The sequence below is a fragment of the Cololabis saira genome, chromosome 13 (genome assembly GCF_033807715.1).
Source record: "Cololabis saira isolate AMF1-May2022 chromosome 13, fColSai1.1, whole genome shotgun sequence".
Taxonomy (NCBI): Eukaryota; Metazoa; Chordata; class Actinopteri; order Beloniformes; family Belonidae; genus Cololabis; species Cololabis saira.
This window is the reverse complement of record NC_084599.1, coordinates 34,053,687-34,075,393: the sequence shown is the minus strand read 5'-3', so window position 1 is coordinate 34,075,393 and position 21,707 is coordinate 34,053,687. Positions and strand designations below refer to the sequence as shown.

Here is a 21,707-nt window from a genome sequence, read left to right as displayed (position 1 = left end):
AAGAAAGCATAATCCTCAAAAAACAATTCTAAACACTTTGAGAAAAGTTATGAAAACAACGTAAACTGACCGCTAACAGCTCGACCGCAGTTCTTCGTACCAGTTCACACTTTGTTGGACAAAAAGTAGACTTTATGTCTATATTTTTAATGTAATTTCAAACATATTTTATGATCCCAGGTCATTTAATTTACAAAAGAAGCAGAAAAAAAATCCTTTTCATCCATGACTTCCTTATCCAATGGTTTCCTGCTGCTCAAGTCACAGGTACAAACTTACATGTAAATTCTCTTTACTTACAGCTCACAATTATATTTTATACTTTAAACATTTTATACGTGTTCAGACGGAAGAAATTGATCAATAGATTGTAGTTTGTTTTATTCTTTGGGATCTTTGATGAATCAAAAGGTCTTGGATCGCATCTGGAGGCCTGCGTGAGACCAGGTGATCTGAATCCCAGCGCGTTCAAAAAAGACAAGAAATCCCTGCATGTGGAGCAGCTGGAGTTGTTTTCCCGCATTCATCTCTTCCTTGCAGCTCGCTTCTCAAACCGCAGACAAACTTCTGCTCATCTGCCGTCCACTGGGTCATGGCGGCCCAGAAACACTAAACTGAATTAAGCTTTAATTGAGTTGAGGTGAGAGCCAGACAAAGCTGCTGTTATTTGTGAAGGTTTCACATCTGGAGCCGATGGGAAAGTCTGAACACTCACAAGAGTTAAAGACGTGCACGACTGCAGTTTCAGCAGGACGAGCACGTCATCACTGACATTACTGCACTAAAGCGTTGACGTGTGCACCGTTAGGACTGCTGTACTGACAACGTGGTATGGAATCATTTCTCAGCAATTATAGACTAAATCTGTCAAATCTTATCGCATAAATCAACAGAGCATGGGTTGTGGAAAAATTATATAAATGCAATCTTTGAAGAGCTGAAGAAAAAATAAATAAAACAACCAGAAACCCACACCTACAAGTAGCTCAAAAGGATTCAATGATGCTTTGGATTTCCTTCAAATATCTACAGACGTTAACTGGAATAATAAACCAAAGCAAAGTCCGGCTGCTTAATTATTCACTTTTGTCTCTGATGACAAAAATCCTAAAGAATTCACAATGATGATCAATTACAACATCGCTTTTACATTAAAAAAAAAAAAAATCTTTAAGTCTAGCATCGCAGATCTCCCCGTTTGGTAAAAGATCACGCTCCAAGTACGAGGATAAGAGTCCGTAAACATGACTGCTTTACAAAACGGTTCTCCCAGAACAGATAAACAGACATAGAAAGTATAAGGCAAGTTAAAAGGCCACCAGATGAACTGATAAAGATCCACTCAGCCTCAAGTCCTAGCGTTAGCCCCACTGTGAAGCACGGGGGCGGGAGCTTCATGATTAGGAGTCCAATGAAGATTTTAAAACGGGATAAAAATGTTTAACTGGAGAAGAACAGAAAAAAACATTAAAACAAAAAAAGTTCATGAACCTTTTCTTGCAAGTTGAACATTTAAATATGAGGTGCTGATTTAGAAAAAGATGATCAAAGCCGAGGTCAAAGAAAAGTCACGAAGGCAAAAGGAAAACCGCCACATGAACACATTCCTATTGTGCAACTGCTGCAAGATGTTACAGAGGAGTAATGACCTCGGTTTGACCTTGTGGTGACACGGAGGGTCAACAATACGACACATGCTGCTCAGAAAACACAAATATAGAAGAATCACTCCCATTTGAAATGGATTCATCAAGAACTGCAATCTAATCGGTTTACTTTGATCACAACGTTAGATGGTGGACGAGAATCTTCTATCTTCTGTGAGCTCTGGTGAGCACCAGTCTGATCCGTCCGTCCTCAGTTCAGCCAGTCGGGCGTCACGCCGACAGAGACGGCTGCAGCGTGCTTTGTTGTTTTAAATGATTCATGTGAGTAGATCAGATGCATGAGCTGGTTCAATCTGAAGCTGAAGTTCAGAGGACCAATCTGCAGAAGGAGAACTTTTATATACTGCTTAATCAATGAGACGGCCTAAAAAAAACAGCAATTTTGGTCAATTTTGACCCTTTGAAAGTCTGTAAGAGCACAAAATAGGACCTTCAGCAACAACAACAAACTGGCTCCTGACTGATCCTTAAATGGAAGGAAACAAACTGATTGATATGATGATGAATGATTGATGCCACCATGTATTTCTAATTCTGCTGCCTCAGCTTTTCCTGAATCTTCTGTTGTAATGCACTCGTTCACATAAATCTTAGCTTTTAGAGCGGTGGAGGGGGATGTGCAACTCCCAGCTGGCCACGTCCAACCCCGCTCAGGCAGGCGAGCCAATTAAACGCTGGTCCTGGAGCAGGACCGAGTTCAGGTCTAAGTGCGGCAGGGAAAGACCAGAGGAAGCAGCAGCAATTAGAGGAAGTGCTTAAGAGTGGGAAATGCGGGAGGGCGTGGACGAGGAGACCCTGATGGAGAGAGATGTCATCGCCAGAAACACAAACTGGATGAGGTTGATGGAGCTTCATCTGCTGCTTCTCGACCAGGACGAACAGGAACAGGTGACGCAGCAGCAAACGCTTGACCGGGATACTGATAATTCACATGAGCGAGAGACAAACAAGTAAAACTGGTAGATAAAGTAGGACCTGACACGACGGCATGCGGCGCCTCTTTAATCAGACCACATGATCCATGTCTCAGGCGTTTAGTTCTCAGAAAAACAAACGTTATCAGCAGCGAGCGCTGATCTGAGACACACGAGGCCGTTTACAGATATCCTGCAGCACGGCCAAATATCAGCCATGCTGGAGGAAGCAGAGCCTCCAAAACCAGAAGCCAACAGGAATGCAAAGATGGGTGAGCAGAAGTAGAAAAAAAAAAAGAATATGGAAATACAGAATTCAAGTGAGACAGAAAATAAACTTACATTTAAAGAAAAAAGGGAGTTTAATTCAAAGTTTGACCAAGTTCTAATAATGGGAACAAATCTGAACGTAACACGTGTTATGAAGAGCTCTGATGTCGTCTGCATGTGAGGAAAACAAACACAAAAGGTGTGGAAAGACACTTCCAAAATGGGTCAGTGAGCAAATTAGAGATGCTGAACGCACAAAAACGAGAAGATGAGTCACACGAAACCTGCACACCAACTGTACCGTCACATAACCGTGCTAAAGATTTGTGCAAAAGTTTCACGTCCTCTGCACTTCTTTGTCTCCTCCACAAACAAAACCTTTGTGGCGAAAGAGTTCACGAGAACCAGCAGGACGCGTCCGTGTCCTTTTATTGCCCTTAGATTAACGTTTAGCCCTTTCATCATCGCGCCGCCGCCTCTTCCAGCCACCTCACCGCAAACAAGACTGCACCACCTAACTGATGCCTTTATCCTGTGCTATTGGTTTGTCAGTGTTGTGTTGTTGCCACGGTGACACGGTGAGTAATATCCTGCTCAGAAATATATAAATCAGATAATAGTGAGCAGAATGTGAAGATACAAAGACGGACGAAGCCGGAACAACGTGCACCGTCTGGCACCAGTGTGTCGAGGCTAAAAACGTCCAAAATGCTAAATGAAACAACTTGTACATTCATCCATCTTCAGCCGGAGGAGCTGGAGTTATTGCCGGTCGTTATAGCAACGTCTGCGCTGTAACATGAAGATAACAAGCCCTCTCCTCTGATGAACAACCCCCCCCTGCACCCTGACGGCAGCGGTACAAAAGGGTAGGGAAAGGGGGAAAACTATTATTTAGTCATTGAAAAGAAAAAAAAGAAACAACAAATAGTTGTTTCTCTTTAGAAAGAAAGAAAAAAAAGGACAGTTTACTCTCTTTGCCCATCAACATCAATGTTTTCTGCAAAAGTAGCTTCTTGTCCAGAAAACCACGTAAATGTTTCAGTGTCAAGTGCTGCAGCTCTGCGCACAAATCATGTTTTCTTTTCTTTTTAAGTTCAAACTCAGTTCTGTTTAAGAAAACAGGAAATTATGCAATAATTTGCACTGTGGACATTCAAATGTCGCTTCCAATTAAATACTGCCACAGAAATCATATTCATATATATATATATATATATATATATATATATATATATATATATATATATATATATAATACCTTTCTTTGCTCTTGGACCTGTTTCACTGCCTTCAATTAAAATTTTTAATTTCTAAGAGCGACACGTGTGAGCTTCATTTCTGCTGCCCCGCTCCGCATTAGTAACCGGCGTGCAGCACGGCCTGAAATGTTAACCAAAAAAAGCTCCAATAAAACTTATACTGGAAAGAATAAAAATGAATAAAATAAACAAAAAAAAAGATGGAAAATAAAAGAAAAGAAGAGGAGGAGGACTGGGCCCTTATATTTGGTTCAAAAGTTAAAAACCAGACAAAACAAACACATTTATGTCCATACATCGTGATTCAGCATTAATCAATTACTTAAATTGCCTTGGAACGATATTATATTACAAATATATAACAATATACTGCAGAATAACCAAAAAAAAAAAACCCAAACAAAGAAGTCAACATTTAGTAAATTATTTCCACTCATGTTGTACACCGCCCTGAAAAAGAGCGTGGAAACACCCATTATTTTATTATATTGTCTATTACGCATGGCTTCATATATTCTGTACTACACTGCAGTATTTACACAGCCTTTTTTCCTTTTCCTTCACCCTCAGTGTTCATGACAACGGTCCGTCGGTTAAACTAGTCACCACAAGTCAAAGCTTCAATTAGTTCAGGTCCTTTTCTATTATTTTTTCCTGATGTGCTCCCAAAGTTTGGGATTGTAATGGCTGACACTTCCTACAGATACAGCATAGTGACACACACACACACACACACACACACACACACACACGCACACACACACACACACGGGCTCCTGCTCTGAGCGGAGAGATTCAGAGGAACCTGGGTAATAAAAGGCAGTGAAGCAGGAACAAACAGACGTCAGTCGGACTGACGGATCTCCGTCTTCAGGACAGAGAGAGAGAGAGAGGCAGACGCACCTGACCGCAACACCGCTTCTAGATACAATACACTTTAGTTTACAATATATTAGGAAAGAAAAACAAAACAATGCACAAGGTAATATTAGTTAAATACAGTTAACACTGACTGAGAAACAAGTTTCAGTTAAATAGTTTAAGGCTTGAACAGGACAAAAGCAACGCGTGTGTATCTATGTGTGCATTTAAGTGTACATGAGTGCCGAAATCAGAGAAAAAGGAAAAAAGAAAGAGCACTATGGCTTGCTTTCACTCGAGCCGTTTGCAACCCGAACTTGACTTTATTACCAACCGCTGGGATGCAAAACGGCAGTCGCAGAAAGGCCACTAGAGGGCGCTGCAGCACCCAGCTGCTCGTGCCTCCCTCCCCCGGCTGCAGGCTTTAAGGTGGGTGGGTTGGTTTACAGCCTCTTCCTCTTGAAGTAGTCGGCGTACTGCCCCCCCAGGCCCTGGGAGTGCTGGCCGATGTAGGCGCCCTCCGACGACGGGACCTCCTGCACCGCCAGCTGAGGATACTCCCGCTTCACGCCCCTCGTCTGGTTCTGAGGAGAGAGGAGCACAGAGGGGGACAGAGGAGGGGACGTTATGAGCAGTACTGGAGTTGAGGGGGGATGAGGGGGATGGCATCCCCCCTGAAATAAAAATGGTCAAAATCATCCCCCCTGTAAAACTGCCATCCCCCCTTTCCATCTCTTATGTCATTTCATCAATGAATGTGGTTTTACTGCTATTTCAACATTTAGAGTCATCACCAGAAAAATGTGACAATTTGTAACTTTTTCAGTTAAATTTTCACTTGAAATAAGTAGGAAAATCTGCCAGTGGGACAAGATTTATCTTCTCATTACAAGCAAAAAAATCTTGTTCAACTGGCAGATTTTTCTACTTATTTCAAGTGAAAATCTACTTGAAACAGGTGAAAATTGTTGTTTTTTCCAGTGATGAGTCTTGTTTAAAGTGTAATGAGATTTTTTACTAAAATGAGACATTTTAACTAGAAATAAATATTCTTGTTAATATTTTGAGTTTTTGCAGTGATCCATTTTATTTATCCTGTGAAGGACGGAGTCATATTGATAAGTTCAGAAAACTGTTTTTTATTGTTGTGTTTTGATGTATTTGATGTAAGCCCAGTGGATATTTAAAGCTTACAGAAGGCTGCATTTAACTGCTGCTATGTCATTCCTGCAGTATTTCTGCAGGTGTTTTGGTCAGTGCTATTTTTGTAATATATTATATTATTTGTAATCAGCACAAATTATCTAATTATCAATTATTAATACTCATTATCTTATTATATAATAATTTTTACAACTCAAGTACTGGTTATGAGGATTACTGAAAAGAGTATGTCAAGTTTACTACTCCAGAACTCAGCCGGACCAGAGGGCGGGACCATATTACACCAGTATTAAAATCGTGCACTGGCTCCCTGTGCGTTTCAGGATTGATTTCAGGGTTCTTTTATTAGTTTATAAGTGTGGTCTTGGGCCTTGTTATTTATCTGACTTCGTTTAAAGGGGACCTATTATGAAAAACAGGTTTTCTCTTGCTTTAAAGGTATTGTGACATCATTTTTAACATGCTTTTAACACTATTAAAAGTCTTGGCCAACATCCCTCAAATGTGTCTAAAAGAGTGTAACAAGAAAAACTTCACTCTAGTACTCTTTTCCTGGCTTTTTATTACAGTGTTTTTTTGCGCCGTGAAAAATGCTTCCTTTCCCCCCTTTCCTGTCAATCATTGCTCCGCTGCTCCTCCAAACCTCCTCCTCCTCCGGGAGCGACAGGCGAAGCATCAGCGAAGCATGCACGGAAAAGCAGGAGGGCGAACCACAGCAAACAATCATAAAAATAAAGGCATGCAAGCAGCACTGTCCCCTTATCTTAAGTCCAGTCAGTGGCCTCGGGTCTTCTTAGCAGTTTTCCTCCGGTGATTAGAACAAAAGAGGCTCTAAACAGCTCCTTGTTAAGCCTCATTTATGGTTCCGCGTTAAATCGACGCAGAGCCTACGCCGTAGGTTTCAGCGTATGGTGCGCGTCGCCGCGTAACCCTACGCCGTAGGCTCTGCGTCGGTGTAACGCGGAACCATAAATCAGCCTTTATGGTGCGCTGGAGAGGAGAGGAGACAGGGAGCTGGGTGGAGGGGGCGGTGATTTAGCGGATCGTTACGTAACGATCCGCCACCAAACCAGGTGCGCCGTTTTTGCACAGTTATGCGGAAAATCCCAGAAAGCACACAATACACTGAATGTTAAAAGTTCGTTGTTTTTTGGGTGTAATTGATGTCAAGACACCCAACAAAACACAAAAAATCAAGAAAAATGTGTTTTTCATGTCACAATCCCTTTAACATACATAAAGTGGTCTCCCCTCAGCCTGCCAACTCAGAGAAGGAGGAAAGTAACAAAATTCTGCAGTGTCTGTACAGCCGCCCGGATGAACCATCCAGTGTGATGTGGATCTACGAGCCGTTCAGATTCTGTGCCCGTCGTTACGTAACGATGGGAGCGATTTACATAGGTTGGCCTCTGATGTGTGAAACCACGCCCACAACTAACTGTCGGCCGGAGCTTCCGCCATTTTTTTCGTAGCGGTGTATCGCGTCATTCAGGCAGCCAATCAGCACAGTGCCTCATTATCATAGCCCCGCCCACTCAGAATCCCGCATAGATAATGAGGTTAGAGAATGGGAAGATAAAGACATGGTTTAGGGGCTGAATTTCTAATTTATTTAGCAAAAACAATCAAAAGCTTGTTTTTAAGACATTCAAGGCTTGTTTAAAATAGGTATTAGATGCCATAATAGGTCCCCTTTAAATTTTGAGTCATCGCGGACTGTGAGGTCCTCTGGTACCGGCCTTTTAATTGTTCCTAAAGTTAGAACAAAAGCTTTTGGCGAGACCTCGTTCCACTACTACAGTTCTCACCTGTGGAACAGCTACCAGAGAACCTCAGGGCCGCAGAGACTGCTGACATTTTAAAAAGAGGCTCAAGAAGACCTTCCTTTTTAGTTTAGCTTATAACTGAATTTTATTTATTTTATTAGTGTGGTTTAGTTTATTGTTATCTAGTTATTTCTTATTATTTTAACTACTTATTTTTCAATTATTTTATTATGTACGTATTCTTTTATATTGTGTGATGTGTGTTTTTAACGATGAGTGTGTGAGTTTTTCTATGTTAAATGTTGATTTTATTATGTAAAGCACTTTGCATTTCTACTGTATGAAAAGTGCTTTATAAATAAAGTTTGATGTGATTTGATTAGTGAAGGCTGATCAAAGGCTGTACATCAGGACGAAAAGGCCTCCGTTCACATTTATGTGGAGAAATCACACGAGAATCAAAATCCCTAAATAAAAGTTGGAATTTTGAATCTTTTGCATCATTGTGGGAACTGAAGAAGGACAAGAGATGAAAAATAACTCATTTTAGAAAATATGACCACGAGAAACATGCATTCTGTGTGTGTACAGTACTTTTAACCAATGCAGAGAACAGGTTTTCATTCCTATGAAAACCGTGTCGTGGAGCAGACTCAACTCGTCGGTTTGCGTTCAGAAACTACGGCGGCAGCGACTAAAACTGGGCTGGGAATGATCAACAGCTGGTAACCGTATGAAACCAGAGGAGTTGAACCATCATGATCAGAGATTTCAGGACATCATAACAGTGAAGAGCAGCAGAAGTAACGGCAATGAATCTGCTTGATGTTGAAAAAACGTCTATTTTATTTTGGTCAACACTCAAATCACAACTTTTGAAAGTTTCAGATGAGAAACAATCTGAACGCTCACTAAGTCATTTATCAGACTGAAGGTTGAAGTTTCCACTGTGAAGTTTTGGACGAGAAAAGTTTTAACTCACCTCTGGACAAAAATAGGCATTTTTTAAAATGTCTTTATATATTTTCTGTTATCATTGAGATCATCATATTTAATATTAAATTTATAACACAGCCCTCGAGCCTGTTTTAGTTTAGTTTGAGGTTATTGATCAAAACTTTAAATTGAGAAAGAGAAGATGCCGACTTGTGGAGTTTGGTGAGAACAGCCTGCGTCTGTGTTGACAGCTTTGCAGGTCTGAGCTCCGTGATGAGACCTTGAGAAGATGCAAACAAACGTAAATCTGTCTAAAGACGAGGCTTGACTCAGACGTCTGGACCTGCTTGGTTTATTCTAGCATCGTGCTCTCCTCCCCGGGAAGCTCTGCCACCTTTTTCCTCTCACAGCCGTGAACAAACGAAAGTAAAGAGAAAGTGAAGCCTGCACCTCCACATAAAACCCATCATAATAATAACTCCACATGTGCACCTCCTGGACGAAGCTGTGTATGAAAGATCAGTCCAGTCTGATACAACTCTCAGATAAAAAAGCAAGAACTGAGGACACGGCGCTGCTTTCAGCCGACCGGCGGAGTAGTTGTTATTCACAAAGAGTAAAAAGAGGCGCCTTCCCTTTGTTGCACATTAAAAAGCCTAGAAGGGGCTTTTATGCCCTTTGAACCTCTGCAGCTGCGTTTAAAGTAAAACATCTGAGCATGGCAATGGAAATAATCAATTAAAAAAGACGGACGGTGAAAATGGACCCTTTGTTTAAACCTTACACTTCTCTAATTAGGATATAAATTGATGTCCTGTGAAAATAGAATGAATTATGCAGGAGATTTAGGTGTAAAGGCCAATTCTGAGAGAAATGCCCGGTTTTCTCAGCACTTGCTGCAAACAAACACTCTATTTCATAATTTACAGTAATAAAAGGCACAAACAAGAGCAGCTACTTTCTTGGAGTCTGACGGTGAGATTATTTCACCCTCAAACCATTTTCTTCGCCGGTTTATTTGCCTTTTTTGTTATGAACTACAACTACATAAAAAAAAAGGAGCTACATTTCACTCTCAGTATCTACTTTGCAAACGAAACAACATCCTGACTGAGTTGGATGACGTGAACTTTGCTTTAATTTATATTCAGGATGTCCACTGATGTCCCTGGTTGATAACCACGGCTGAGCACTAATATCAGAGATTGCAGGTTGAACCTCTGAAGCACACGGCTGCGATATGAAATGTTTGGGTTTAGGCTTGTAACCTGAGCCCGACGTGCACGTGTCATCTCACGATAAAACAACACCAACAACAGATGAAAATCAATTAAAGTCAGTTTCACATTGACAGATTTGACAGTGCGGATGCTCTCTACTCCAGAGGTGTCAAGTAACGAAGTACAAATACTTAGAAATTTTGGTTATCTATACTTCACTGGAGTAATTATTTTTCAGACAACTTTTTACTTTTACTCCTTACATTTTCACGAAATTATCTGTACTTTTTACTCCTTACATTTTAAAAACAGCCTCGTTACTCTATTCCATTTCGGCCTAAAAAAAAACAAAATATCCAGTTAAATTGCTCCATCCGGATAGAGTGAATTTGGTTGTGGTTGTTTCAGATGTTCTTGTCCAGTTTTGTTCTTACATCCGTTCCCTCAGATTCCTGCAACTAAACTTGGATGTACATTACAATAAAGGTTAGGATAAATGATAACATGCCTCTGAAGTTTGACTTTTTGCACCATTACAATACTTATAGGCAACTAGTCATCATATCTCCTGCTCTCTGAAACACATGTTAATGCTCAATAGTACACATATATGGTTCTTTAATATATTTGGATTATACTAAGATGCATTCATTTTCAATGGCTTTTGTCCTTAATGGCTTTTTTCCCCCTTACATTACTTTTACTTTTATACTTTAAGTAGTTTTGAAACCAGTACTTTTATACTTTTACTTGAGTAAAAAACTTGAGTTGCTACTTCAACAGGAGTATTTTTAAACTCTAGCATCTATACTTCTACCTGAGTAATGAATGTGAATACTTTTGACACCTCTGCTCTACTCACATAGTAGTAGGCGTTCCAGTCGGTGGCTGCGGTGTGGGGGTGCGGCACGGTGCCCGGCGTTGCCGTTGCCGGGTGCGGCGCCCCGAGGAACCCGGGCACCAGCGGCAGAGCGCTGTACGCCGGGAGCACGGCGGCGGCCGGCAGCACGGCCGGAGGAGGAGCCGCGCCGTTACTGACCGCGTGCAAGGGCACTCCGAGAGGCTTGCACACATCCACCTCCTGGAAGAAAAAACAACTTTTACATTCCAGTTCTGTTTAGTGATAACATCATTTAATCTTCATATCATCTCCTTATCAAACATTATTAAATTCAAGGCAAGGCAAGTTTATTTATATGGCACAATTCAACTCAAGGTAATTCAAAGTGCTTTACATCGACATTAAAAGCGGCAAGACATAATTAGACAGTAAATAACAAATAAAATGAAATAAAATTATGAGAAAAGAAGGTAAAATAATAAAAAGCACAAGTTGCTGAAAACTAAGGGCAGTAGAGTACAGCAGGTCAGGGTTATAATAGTTTTGAATTTTTAATTTTAGTTTAGTTTTATTTCGTTTTGACTTTTCTCCTTCAATTCAGTTAGTTTTAATTTGTTTTTAGTGTGGGTTTGCTAGTTTTTATTAGTTTTTATATTTTCAAAAATGCTTAGTTTTAGTTTTAGTTTTGACGTCACGGACCGTGAGGCGTTAAGGTGCCGTAGCTGCCAGTTGGAGATAAACGGCCAGAGCGGAATAAATTGATCATACCAAGAGGCTTATATTGACAGGGACGAAAACGGAGGAAATTATATCTATAATTTCAGTTTGTTTTAGTTAGTTTTCTAAACACGCAATATAGTTTCAGTTAGTTATCGTTTTTGTCTTTTAATTTTCGTTTTTATTTAGTTTAGTTAACGAATTTTTTTTTTCAATTTTAGTTTTCGTTATTTAGTTCGTTTTCGTGAACGATAATAACTCTGCCGCAGGTAAGTATTTAATTTAGGAGTACGTTTCAGTACACAGTAATGTTTTTAGGCCTGATTTAAAGGATCTACAGTTGCAGCAGACCTCAGGTCTACAGGAAGTTTGTTCCACCGGTGAGGAGCAGAATAACTGAACGCTGCCTCACCTTGCTTGGTTCTGGTTCTTGGGAACCACAACAAACCAGATCCAGATGAACCTCAGGGGTCTGGGAGCTTCATAGGGAACTAACAGATCAAGCATGGATTTTGGTCCAAGACCATTCAGGTCTTTGTAGACCAGCAGTAAGATTTTAAACTCTATCCTTTGACTCACTGGAAGCCAGTGTAGTGATTTCATGACCGGTGTGATATGGTCCAGTTTCCTGGTGTTTGTAAGGACTCTGGCAGCAGCATTTTGGATCAGCTGCAGCTGCCTGATTGATTTCTTGTTAAGGCCTGTAAAGATGCCATTGCAATAATCCAACCTACTGGAAATGAATGCATGAATACGTTTTTCCATGCATTCATGCTAACTTTTCCGCCCTCTAGTGGCTGCTGGTATCTACTACAGCTCTCACTCATCTCTGCTGCTCCGAGAGCTGGTTTTCTTTAAATATATAATAAGATATATAATAATACTGTAATTTAAAGTCAACATATTCTCTGTTAAATTTCATGCCAGAATTTAATGTCAGTCCCCCAGCGCATCAGCTACAAAATATTCAGTTCTCCACGAGGAATTAACAACATTGGGAGATCAATCTTGATGCAGAACATCTCACACAAGCAGCCATGTTGCCATTAGATTATATTGACTCTTTCTGGGTATTAATATCAACCTTGGACCAAGTCCTTCCTTCAAAAGAAATGTGTATTTTGTCTCCAGAAGGGACACAGATTTCCATCTCCAACAGGTAGAAGTATCCACACGCATCAGATAAGGAGATGGCTGAGATCAGCTGGTCAGCGCAGAGTGATGTGTTCCCTCTGAAAGGGTATCAGTGTCTCACAAAGAGGTCACCCTCTTCAAATAAACATACACAGGAGCTCTGTGTAAATGTCAACATGTAGATCTGGGATCTGCGACACAGTCTGCTCTCTGTTTGCAGGACAAGTTGTTGTTTGACTAAAGTTTGGCTTAAAAAACTTCAGAAAAAGCTTCAGTTGTTGTGTTTGGAGCCTGACGGCTGGACTCGCACTCCGTCTGCACAGTCTGGGCCAAAATTAGCACATTTGGTTCCCTCATCATTTGTAAACTCATAAATATGTGAATACTCTGCCAGCAGCACGAAGGGAACTGTTGTGATTACTTTTATTGTGAACTGTATTGGATTAAACAAACTGTTTGGATGAGAAGGGGGAAAAATTAAACGATAAATGCTGATGTAAAATAGCAGAGTGTGTTCGACCAAGGTTGCATTTTTAAGATTTTATCTCCAAAAACGACCAAAGGACATCTCAGCTCTGGTATCAGCATAAAGAATCAGCTTTAAAACTTCTCTTCCACTCAACAAAACAATTTGTCCTCAGTTATTGCAAAGTCAAGGTGACGAAACACTCGCCGGTGTCAGAATCTGTGTAACGTGTTGGACTGCTTAGCTTCATTGGAAGAGCAATAACTAAAGTAAGAGGATGGGACAGGAACGATACAAACAGCTTTTCTTGGGACAAAGATCCAAACTCTTAAACACTCAATTCTGCTAATTGAAATGGAATAATTAGATGTTATTTTGCACACTCTGAAAATAATCTCTGCACTTTTGAAATGATTCAGAAGCAACTTTACATGTTTGCCTCATTTCGTATTCTTGGAGCTAAGATCAAGAAAAGCTCTGGCTTTCACTACTTGGACTCCACTTTGGTAGAAAAACATGTTTTGTGGTGACAAAGATGATAATAATAATAATAATAATAATAATAATAATAATAATAATAATAATGGGGCAGGTATAATAAGATTTTCTTCTTCCTCCTCCTTTCTGGTTATGGAATATGCTTTTGATTGTGTTGTAATTTTACTTGTTTGTTTCTTTTGTTTGCATATTTCCATGATCGGAATAAATAAAAGTGAAATAAAATGAAATAATAAAATGAAATAATAATAATAATAATAATAATAATAATGTTGTTGAGTTTGGCGGCTCCTTTGGACAAAAGCGGTAGTGCTTTACCAGTAGTGTGTCTGTTCCTACCATGCACCTCAAAGTTACATAGTGCCAGATAATGCGATACAGACCCCTCAGACCATGACAGAGGTGTCATTAAACCTGTTGGAAGTTGATGTACCATCACAATGACTCTGGAAATATTATTTTAAGGTGGAAAAGTTACATTGTGCTGCTTTAAAGGAAATTACTTCAGAGATTCTACTCTAATCTGCGCTGCTGAGCTCAGCCTTACGTTGTCCACTCACTTCACTCGTGATTTATCCTGAAATAAAAGCACAAACTCACAAACCTGCTAACAAAACCTTCAAGTTTCCACCAGAAGTGCCATTTAAAGACGGGTGGCGGTGCATGTGTGCGTGTGTCTGCAGGGACGAGTACCTTGCTGGCGTAGGCCTGGGTGGCCGTCGCAGGCTGTGAGTAGTACTGAGTGACAGCCTGCATGTAGGAACTGTAATCTCCGTAGGTGGTTGCTGCAGGAGTCTGGGACAAAACAACAGCTTTTATTAAATATTCAAACCCTTCAAGTACTGTAGCTGCTGTTTGGAATATAAACTCAGCAGCACACTAAATCCTAGGCAGTTAACCCTTGTGTTGTCTTTGGGTCAAGGGAGGATGAAGGGAGAAAATAAGGAAGGAAGGAAGGAAGGGAGTAAAGAAGGAAGGGAAGAAGGAAGGAAGGAAGGAAGGAAGGAAGGAAGGAAGGAAGGAAGGAAGGAAGGAAGGAAGGAAGGGAAGAAAGAAAGAAGGAAGGAAGGAAGGAAGGGAGGAAAGAAGGAAGGAAGGGAGTAAAGAAGGAAGGGAAGGGAGGAAAGAAGGAAGGAAGGAAGGAAGGAAGGAAGGAAGGAAGGAAGGAAGGAAGGAAGGAAGGAAGGAAGGAAGGAAGGAAGGAAAGGAGAAAACGAGGAAAGAATGTACGAGGGGAGAAAAGGAAGGAGGGAAAGAAGGAAGGAAGGGAGGGAAGAAAGAAGGAAAGAAAGGAAGAAGGGAGGAAAGAGGAAGGAAAGGAAGAAAGAAGGAAGGGAAGGGAGGCAAGAAGGAAGGGAGTAAAGAAGGAAGGAAGAAGACAACACAAGGAAAACTGTGTGTGTGTGTGTGTGTGTGTGTGTGTGTGTGTGTGTGTGTGTGTGTGTGTGTGTGTGTGTGTGTTATGTGTGTGTGTGTGTGTGTGTATATGTATGTGTGTGTGTGTGTGTGTGTGTGTGTGTGTGTGTGTGTGTGTGTGTGTGTGTGTGTATATGTATGTGTGTGTGTGTGTGTGTGTGTGTGTGTGTATATGTGTGTGTGTGTGTGTGTGTGTGTGTGTGTGTGTGTGTGTGTGTGTGTGTGTGTGTGTGTGTGTGTGTGTGTGTGTGTGTGTGTGTGTGTGTGTGTGTGTTACCTGAGCGTGCTCCTTGCTGTATTCTGCAGCCGTGCTGTCCTGCGGAGCAGCACTGGTGTATCCGTGAGCCTGAGCTGCCTGGTACTGCTGGTACCACTGCTGCATGGCGTCCTGCGACACGGCAGCAAACACCAGGTGAGGATCAGTAAGTTCCCTGTCTTCATTCATTAACCATTGTTTCTGGCCATCAGCCTCCTCCCCTTTCCCTCCTTTGTCTCGTCTTTTCAGACAAATTAAACCAGCCGTTTTATTGGTTATCTAATCATGACTCATTTGTTTGGATGAGTGGACTGTAATTAACATTTAAGATGAGGCTTTCTCGTTGCTGCAAAATATCAGACATGTCACTCGCTGCATCGACAAGTGGACGGGAAAAAGGAGGGAAAAAAATGATTTGGCAGGAGGGAGAGAAATGAAAAGATGAGAGGAGCAGACAAACAGCCAGTTGGAGGCCTTCCTGGCTTGTTTTCGAGTGGAGGACGGAGAAAGGAGGGGAACGGCACAGATGGAGACACACAAACTCACTGCCAAATCCACTCTAACACTCTGCCCGTCCAAATATCCAAACCCATTCTCATCTCTTTCACTTCCCTGCCTCCTCCAGTTACAGATCTCTGTTACACTCATCCATCTACTCCCTTCATCCTTCATTTGCACACTTGAGGTCCGGTAACACGCGGGTGAGCATGCAGACTCGTGCACCGGCGTGTGCCCTGCAGTACCTGCGTGTAGGCCTGGTTGTACTGACTGTAGTCAGCGGGCGACTCGGAGCTGTACGGGGCGAGGGTGGTGGCTGTTGCATTGTGGGAGAAGGAGCTGGAACCCTGGGAGACAGCAGGAGTAACCGGGCTGCCGTACATCCCCGTGCCAGGCTGTCCCCCCTGAGCCTTGCCCCCCACGGATCCTGAGCAGCAACGGAGGGAAACATGCAAGAGAGAAAACGTGGAGTGAAATATAAAAGCCTGGAAGGTAAAACGCTGAGACTCCACTGAGAGTATATCTTTTAAAAAGCAGATATTCCTTTCTGTCGCTGTGAATATGATAAGTGGCACCAATCAGGCATATGAAAACCACTTCATGTTGCAAAAGGTTTTCTCCATCATAAACCCGTTATCATCCAAATGCATCGGCTGTCTTGACTTATTCTGTTCTGCTGGGTCTAAAAGTCAGAGATACACTATGGTGAGTGCGTTTGCTCTCTTTTATTTGCAGAATAACCTCGGCTTTCAATATCTACGGAAATGTGAAGCACACACGGTAAAATCCAGGCAGAAATGTTTCCAGACAGCATTAACTTTTGAATTGAAACTTGCAATACCATTACAGGACTGTCTCATAAAATTAGAATATTGTGATAAAGTTCTTTATTTTCTGTAATGCAATTAAAAAAACTAAAATGTCATACATTCTGGATTCATTACAAATCAACTGAAATATTGCAAGCCTTTTATTATTTTAATATTGCTGATTATGGCGTACAGTTTAAGATTAAGATTCCCAGAATATTCTAATTTTTTGAGATAGGATATTTGAGTTTTCTTAAGCTGTAAACCATGATCAGCAATATTAAAATAATAAAAGGCTTGCAATATTTCCGTTGATTTGTTATTGAATCCAGAATGTATGACATTTTTGTAATTGCATTACAGAAAATCACAATATTCTCATTTTCTGAGACAGTCCTGTATATCTCTATAAAGCTTGTCGTGTCTACTTTCAGAAACCATTTGAAAGTTCTCTGTAGGACGAACCATAATGTAGTGATATGAAAGGTGCTTGTAAAATGGTCCCGTCAGCAGGTTCGTGGTTAATAAAGGGTTAAAAGAGGACTTTATCACGTGATCTGACATCAGGACCTCAGCGGTGGATGCGCTGGGATCCCTTTGAATCTGATTAGTCCTCTGGATGGAGAACAGGAACTGCTGGGAGATGCTGCTGCTGTCAGGAGTGTGTTTATAAATGTTTATAAGAATACCGCAACATAATAGCAGTAATATAATTATATGATCAGAGGTGGGTAGTAACGAGTTACATTTACTCCATTACATTTACTTGAGTACGTTTTGGGAAATGTTGTACTTTTAGGAGTAGTTTTGAATCACTATACTTTTTACTTTTACTTGAGTAGATTTGTGAAGGAGAAACTGTTACTCTTACTCCGCTACATTAGGCTACGTTGAGCTGTTACTTTTCTTTTATCCGCGTACGCTTCAATCTCATGACATCACTGAGCGATTCTTTGGGGAAAAATGTTTGTTTTTGCATGTTTTGTCACATTTACACAGACTCAAACACACACAGAGTTTCTATGAGTTCATGGGCTTGTTCTAGTTCTGCCTGGTTAAAAAAGAAAAGTACAAAGGCTTGAAATTGTATGCTACTTGTGCTTAATTTATTTTTTTTATTCTGTTATTATTTTATTTATTTTATTATTTATTAAAGTACTTGAATTTACTTTAAGATTGTTTTAATTTAAGCTATTTTTTATAAATTTTAATGCATTTTATTGATTTAATTTGCCTGAAGATGATTATTTAGTACTTTTGTCTGTTTGAATGGTTGTTAAAAAAATAAATCAGACGTTACTCAACAGTTACTCAGTACTTGAGTAGTTTTTTCACCAAGTACTTTTTTACTTTTACTCAAGTAATTATTTGGATGACCAGTTTTTACTTCTACTTGAGTCATATTATTCTGAAGTAACAGTACTTTTACTTGAGTACAATTTTTGGCTCCTCTACCCACCTCTGCCTATGATGCCTGTAATGGAGCCTCATGTTCAGGTGTTTGGTACTCAGCACAGTAACATCAACACTGCACTGCAGTCCACCACCCTAACCACCTCACCTGTCGGGGGGCTTTGATATCAGGGCCGACTGGAGTGTAAATTCAGAATCTACTCATCAATTCAGTCTTTCAACAGAACGTCAACACAGCCACATAAGAAAAAAGAAAAAGGTCTCGGTGGTGGTGGACATGTGTCTCCGAAGCAGGTCGATAAATAAGTCTGGAGAAGTGCTTGGAGTCTCCGACTCCGGGCAGTAGGAGTGACTGCAGTGAATCCTTGCTGACGGCAGCTGCTTTAGCACATGATGGAGCACGCTGGAGACTTTCAGAGCCGTTGATACACAGATGCGGGTAGTTTTAGACACTTAATAGATCTGACAAGACAGACTTTCAAATATACCCTCAAAGTCTGTCCTCGCTAAAGGGGTTTCTATTTTCAATGTAAACAGAAGGAGTATAGTTGATCATTGACTTAAACTCATGCAAAACCCTCCTAAATATAATCAACATCTGGGGATTTGAAGTTTATGATTAGTGAAGATGATTAGTTAATTAACATCAGTGTTTGAAAATCTGTCACACTAATCCTGCATTCACACCAAAAGCTTCAAAGCTTGTGTGTGTGTGTGTGTGTGTGTGTGTGTGTGTGTGTGTGTGTGTGTGTGTGTGTGTGTGTGTGTATGTATATATACATACATATACACACACACACACACACACACACACACACACACACACACACACATACATACATACAGTACAGACCAAAGGTTTGGACATACCTTCTCATTCAAGCAAAGTGTGTCCAGACTTTTGGTCTGTACTGTATATAGATCTGCTTTATTTTACACAAGCCTGTTACCGGATATCCCAATAATTTCAGACACCTTTTTCCCTGCATCCAACTTCTTATTAATGTACCGTATTTTCCGCATTATAAGGCGCACTAAATATGCGGTAAAATACCGTAGTATAGTGGCTGGGGTTGAGTTACGTATCTACCTGATGGAGCTGCGCTACAGGGAATGCTACAAAATGCTACAGCAAATGCAAAAAATAAAATAAAAACAAGAAAAGTACCGTATGTCAAACTTTATTAACAAAATAAAAACCAGCTTTGCTCCGTCTCGTCAAAGTCGCCATTATGCGAGTCAGCGTCGCTGCTGTTGTCTTGAACGTCTGTGACGATTCCTGACGTTTTTAGCGCCATTACTTCGGCGACACCAGCTACATTACCCACAATCCCCCTGACTACAGTAACAGAAATGACCGTAATGATCATATACAGTATAAGACGCACTGCATTATAAGGTGCACTGCCAGTTTTTGAGAAAATTAAAGGCTTTTAGGTGGGCCTTATAGTGCGGAAAATATGGTATATGAATAAGGAGACATCGTATAACTCTGGGAAACCTGAGACCATGATTATCAGTTTTTCTTCCATCTTCGTGTTCTCCTTCTTCCACCTTGGGCAAGGCTTCTCTCCTTGAGGATCCCGGTCTGTGATTTGATGCTGCTCTGCCGTCGCCGCTGCTCATTTGCATAAAGTTGAGATTCTCTCAACTTCAAATTCACGCTCTGGTCGCTGGCATCGCGCCGCTCGCTGCAGCCGAGCGCCAGACATCCTTTGTATTTAATTTAATTTAAAATCAAGTTGTGCATGTAGCTGAGAAAATACTCATGCAATACCAAGCACATATTTATGGTTGGCTAAATTACTGAATTAGAATATTGTCGAGTTTTTAGATATATTACAATCGATGCTGGACGAGTGAATAGAAACAGGTTAGATGAGTAAATGAGCAGCCGGGACTGAGATGCTTTGACTTGCAGGTGTTTCATGGGCTCACCTTGCAGAATGACTCCTGGCATGACGCTGGCCAGGTTCAGGTACGGGTTAGAGGGCAGTCGGACCTCTTTGGGAGGATCTCCCAACAAGGAGCTCTGCCCACTGTTTACCTGAAGGGAGGAAGAGAGAAGGGTTAGTGAGTGTCCTCTCACATCAGTTACACCACATTACTTTCCTCCTAACCTCCTCTCTACACGTGGATATAAAAGATCAAAATAATCAGCACAGCGGGTTTAAGGTTTAATTTTCTGGAGCTGTTAGAGAGCTGAAGAGGCTGCAGGAACCAGCAACGGCTGCTCTGTCGGTTAATTACACTTTCTTTCATTAAAAGACTTGACAGAAGACAGCGGTGGGACGGGAATTATTTCCCCTAAGAACTCCGACACTGTGATTATATCTGTGCACCGAATCCTGACGAGTGATGATGCCGGCGTGGCGCGGCGTAGCGGCACTGTGTTTAACCGAGGGCAAAAGCAAGTGCAGGTGAACAGACAGGTGGACACGGGCTGTCAGAGACGGGGAAGCAGACAGAATACGGGTAAAAGAAGTAGACGACGGGAACCTCTCAAAGGAAAAGTCCTCCGGGGACTGTTTGAAGACACAGAAAAGGAGGATGTGAGCAGTGAAGTTGATGAGGATGAATGAAGAGTAAACGAGAGATAAGTGGAACAATTAAACAATGAGAGAAGCTGCCTGGCGATCAAAGCCGACATATTTTCTTATTAAAATTACCGTAACAACTAGTCTTTCTAAAATTGTAATAACTAGCAGAAAAAGGAGGAAATTAAACACTTTTTTTCCCACTCTGTTGCAAATCAGACTACTTGACCTATAAATCTGTTCAGATCCGCTCAGTTGGCTGCTGGTGTTTTTGAGACGCTGGTGCAAATACTCCACAAAAATCATCATCATCTACAGTAGGGCGGTGGTTCCCAAAGTGGGAGTTGTCCATGTTTTTGAACTCATTTTGCACAGAGAGGAAAATTTTGACAAATGTATTGATAGCAATGTTGAATATTGTTACACAGTGAAAGCAAACCTGTTACACTGAACATAATTACACTGACAACAAAGAAAACTGTAAAAAAAAGAACAGTTACATTTGAAATAATTGCACTGTAAATGTGTTGTTTGAACCACAGAGACGGACGGTTAGGGGCTTTTAGTTAATGAACAACTTTGTCTAAACAAAATCTACAGATCTGTCACACCTTTCCTACATATGTGTGTTCTCTGAAGTTTGAACATATCAGAATAAAATACACGAGTTCTAAGCACTTATTCCTCGGACCGCCGTAGCGGTCCTGTAGACCGCTCCGAGACTGAGCTGGATCCCCACAGAGATTTTAAAGGAGCTTGAGGCTCCTTTTAAGAAATGAGACTCTCTAGCGCCACCATTCGCCACGACGGCCATTGGGGGTACTGCAGCCAACAGTGAAGCCGGCACGGGAGAACGGGGAGAACGTGCATGCAGCGTCATTTGACGTCACATCCGCAGGACAGCGCGGGAAATTCCAGCCCGGAATTGCAACACATTTAGCAGCACACAGCCTGTTCAAGGCAAAGGAGAGATACACTAGAGACTAGGGCTGGGCGATATATCGAGATTTTAATATATATCGATATATTTTCAAACACGATATGGTACGAGACAATATCGTT

The 21,707-nt window shown here is 41.1% G+C and overlaps 1 protein-coding gene across 1 annotated transcript in view; it reads right to left on the bottom strand.

The window, feature by feature from the left end:
• Window positions 1-2,967: 2,967 nt before the first annotated feature.
• Window positions 2,968-21,707, bottom strand: part of raver2 (ribonucleoprotein, PTB-binding 2) — a 128,998-nt gene continuing 110,258 nt past the window's right edge. Inside the window, exons 12-17 of the mRNA XM_061738722.1 lie at window positions 20,047-20,155; window positions 16,132-16,313; window positions 15,410-15,520; window positions 14,410-14,511; window positions 10,923-11,141; window positions 2,968-5,558 (exon numbers count right to left, since the gene is read on the bottom strand). Of these exons, the coding sequence (XP_061594706.1) occupies window positions 5,418-5,558; window positions 10,923-11,141; window positions 14,410-14,511; window positions 15,410-15,520; window positions 16,132-16,313; window positions 20,047-20,155 (864 nt within the window). The 3' untranslated portion in view covers window positions 2,968-5,417. The remainder of the gene's footprint in view (window positions 5,559-10,922; window positions 11,142-14,409; window positions 14,512-15,409; window positions 15,521-16,131; window positions 16,314-20,046; window positions 20,156-21,707) is intronic.